The 2,937-nt window shown below is 48.0% G+C and overlaps 1 protein-coding gene across 1 annotated transcript in view; it reads left to right on the forward strand.

Annotated features, from left to right (window-relative positions):
- ATP6V0A1 (ATPase H+ transporting V0 subunit a1) overlaps positions 1-2,937 on the forward strand; it is a 60,807-nt gene that overhangs the window by 37,190 nt on the left and 20,680 nt on the right. The window contains exons 11-13 of the mRNA XM_045299448.1: positions 763-987; positions 1,227-1,384; positions 2,430-2,520. Coding sequence (XP_045155383.1) covers positions 763-987; positions 1,227-1,384; positions 2,430-2,520 — 474 coding nt within the window. The remainder of the gene's footprint in view (positions 1-762; positions 988-1,226; positions 1,385-2,429; positions 2,521-2,937) is intronic.

The raw sequence follows: 2,937 nt of genomic DNA on the forward strand, positions 1-2,937 counted from the left end.
TCTCTCATGCTCTCTATAACTTTACTATAATATTTACTTATTATCGCTGTACAATTGCGCCTACCAAACCCGTAGTGATTGTGCTAGGAGCTGGCTTCTTCTGGCACTGGCAGAAGTGCTTCGGATTCATAAGTGCTTGATTTGGGATTAATGTTTGGTCGTTTGTGCATTCAGAAGCCTTTTACTCTTGGCATATTTTTCAAGCCCCCACATTCTGTTACACAATAGCCTAAATGAGGTTGTGACCCACCGATGAAGAAGCTTTGCCTGGTGAACCATTTGCCGTGGCTGCTTTAAGCAAAATGCCTTTTTCTAAGATGTGTGATATTTAAATGGCCTTCCTCCTGGCTTCCCAGGTAGACAGAGAAAACAAAGCAATTGTCCACAGTAGGCACAAGGCCGATTTCTGCTGTGCTTGCAGAGTGAATTAGTCCATCAACAATCTGAGGCTCATTTTCCGCAGGACTCCCCTTGCTCTCAGTTGTAGGGCTTCTCTCGCTTCCCAGTAGCTGTGTCGGCTGGACAGTGCAGTTGCACAAAAGAGGAAAGCTGCTGTGCCCCAGGCGCAGGGTCCCGGGGGATGGCAAGGGCCTTGCAGCCAGCCTTGCCATTGCCAGGGCAGCTGGAGACGCGCGGCCGTTGTTTCCTGGGTTCTCTGTTTAAGATGTTGGATGCAGCACCTCCGACCCCTACCAGGGAAGGCGATTCCTGACGGTCCACCTGTCTGCAGCTTGGGGATCGTTCGCTGTCTCATGATCCGAGAGTAGGGAGAGGAATGTGGTCTTTGGGGGTGTTCACTGTTCCCGTTTTCTCTACTTGTCTTTCTCCTTCCTGCGTTTCTTCACAGCCCCGTACACCATCATCACGTTCCCCTTCCTGTTTGCTGTGATGTTTGGAGACTTTGGCCATGGCATCCTGATGACCCTCTTTGCCATGTGGATGGTTTTGAGGGAGAGCCGGATTCTCTCTCAGAAGAACGAGAACGAGGTAATGCTTGTGCTCCGTCATGAAAATGGGCAGTCTGTTGAGCGGTGAGTTTAGGAAGAGCCAAGTGAAGAGGCCGTGTGCTGTGGGGTGAATTTTCGGTCAGCATTGTGGACTGCGAGTCTCTGGTTCAGCGGGGGGTCAAGTGGTGTGAGAGGCAGGGGCGAGTGTGTCCCAAAGCACGTGGCCACACCTGTGCCGCTGCGCGGAGGGCCCCACTGACCTCTTCCTCTGGTCCCCAGATGTTCAGCACTGTGTTCAGTGGCCGCTACATCATCCTGCTGATGGGCGTGTTCTCCATCTACACTGGCCTCATCTACAACGACTGCTTTTCCAAGTCCCTTAATATCTTTGGGTCATCCTGGAGCGTCCGGCCGATGTTCACGAAATCTAATTGGACGTAAGTCGCAGAAGAAGCTAAAAGTCAAAACTGAGTCCTCTCATGGTCAGCTGATCTTTTTTTTTTAACGTGTTTTTCATTGTGAATTGGGTGGAAGTTTATAAAGCAGATCCATTTCCCATAGACTCTGTGTTTCATGTCACTGCTGACAGTCCCGACAATGGAGCATCACTCTGTCCCTGTTTCTGTCCCTCCTCCTCCCCTAACCCTTTCGAACTCAATCCTTGGGTAAGGGTGCTCCTTCTGATCTCAAATGATAGATACTTTCTTAGGCATGCGTGTCTCCCTCGTGTTACTGTTCCCGAGAGAGCTGCCGGGGGTGTGGCTGGATACGGAGCCAGTGAGAGTGAGTTCAGACCCAGACCTGGGGCGTCACTGAGAGACATAGTCTCAGGGCTTCCACCAGCCTCTGTTCCACCAGTAAGCCTGGTATTTTTTTTTTTTTTTTAATTTTTGAGTTTTGTTCCACATTTTTCTCCTGGTCTCTCCAGGACCTTCTAATGTGATCCCTTTCAGAGCAGTGTGTAGCAGTAACTGGGCACCGTCTAGTCCCTCTGGTCGCAGCGTTGTGGAGACTGATATTCGCATGGCCCCTTAGCCCATTGGACTAATGGTTTCCGTTTATCTGTGATTTTCTTCACTCTATCTCTTCCAGACAGGGAGAGGCCAATAGTTGGTCCTTAGATGGCTGCTCAAGCCAGCTTTGATTTTTTTAAGCCAAGTGATAAACTAATACTATTTAAAGAAAGAGTTGGCAACATACACTCAACGTGCTTTGTGATTTGGTCTGGAGACCCGGAGAACCGAGCGCAGTCCTCACGTTGTAAATGACAGCGCCCATTTCCAGAGTCTCCCCCTTGGTGGTGTGTGTGTGCTCAGTGTTTCTTTTTGTCATCTCTGATTGTGTCTCATCCTCAGCTGCCCCTCCCTCCGCTTTTACTGAAGAGACAAGAGCGCTTAGTAGTTATTTGGGGCTTAGTTTCTGGACCCCAGTAGCTTCCTTTCTTAAGAAAAAGTAACTATGTCTTTTCTCCTAAAATGGTAGGGAGGAGACACTTCGTGGAAGCTCTGTCCTTCAGCTGAATCCAGCGATCCCTGGAGTATTTGGTGGGCCATACCCTTTTGGCATCGATCCAGTAAGAGAATGTCTTTTCTATGTGTCCAACCCCACATCTGTTAGCTGTGACCCTGACGAGAGAGTTACCCCCACATCTGTTAGCTGTGACCCTGACGAGAGAGTTACCCCCACATCTGTTAGCTGTGACCCTGAAATGAGAGCGATAAAGTGAAGATAACTGTTTGGTGTTAGGTTGACATGTTTTTTTTTTAAACCTGGATGGATTTGTCCAGGATACATCAGAGCCATGAGGAGTCAAACGTCTCCTCCTACGCTGTGTATATTTAAGAAGGTTCATAATACTCAATCTGAGAAGACTTATTTCCAAGATTCCTTCCCAGTGTATAATTTAGTTATACTTTTGGATTTTATTTTTAGCCAGATGTTATAAACAGATCAGAAATAACTTTTTTTCTATAAATAGCAGATTTCTATT

The sequence above is a fragment of the Echinops telfairi genome, unplaced genomic scaffold (assembly GCF_000313985.2).
Source record: "Echinops telfairi isolate 266 unplaced genomic scaffold, ASM31398v2 ScPeMD7_7458;HRSCAF=8496, whole genome shotgun sequence".
Lineage (NCBI taxonomy): Eukaryota > Metazoa > Chordata > Mammalia > Afrosoricida > Tenrecidae > Echinops > Echinops telfairi.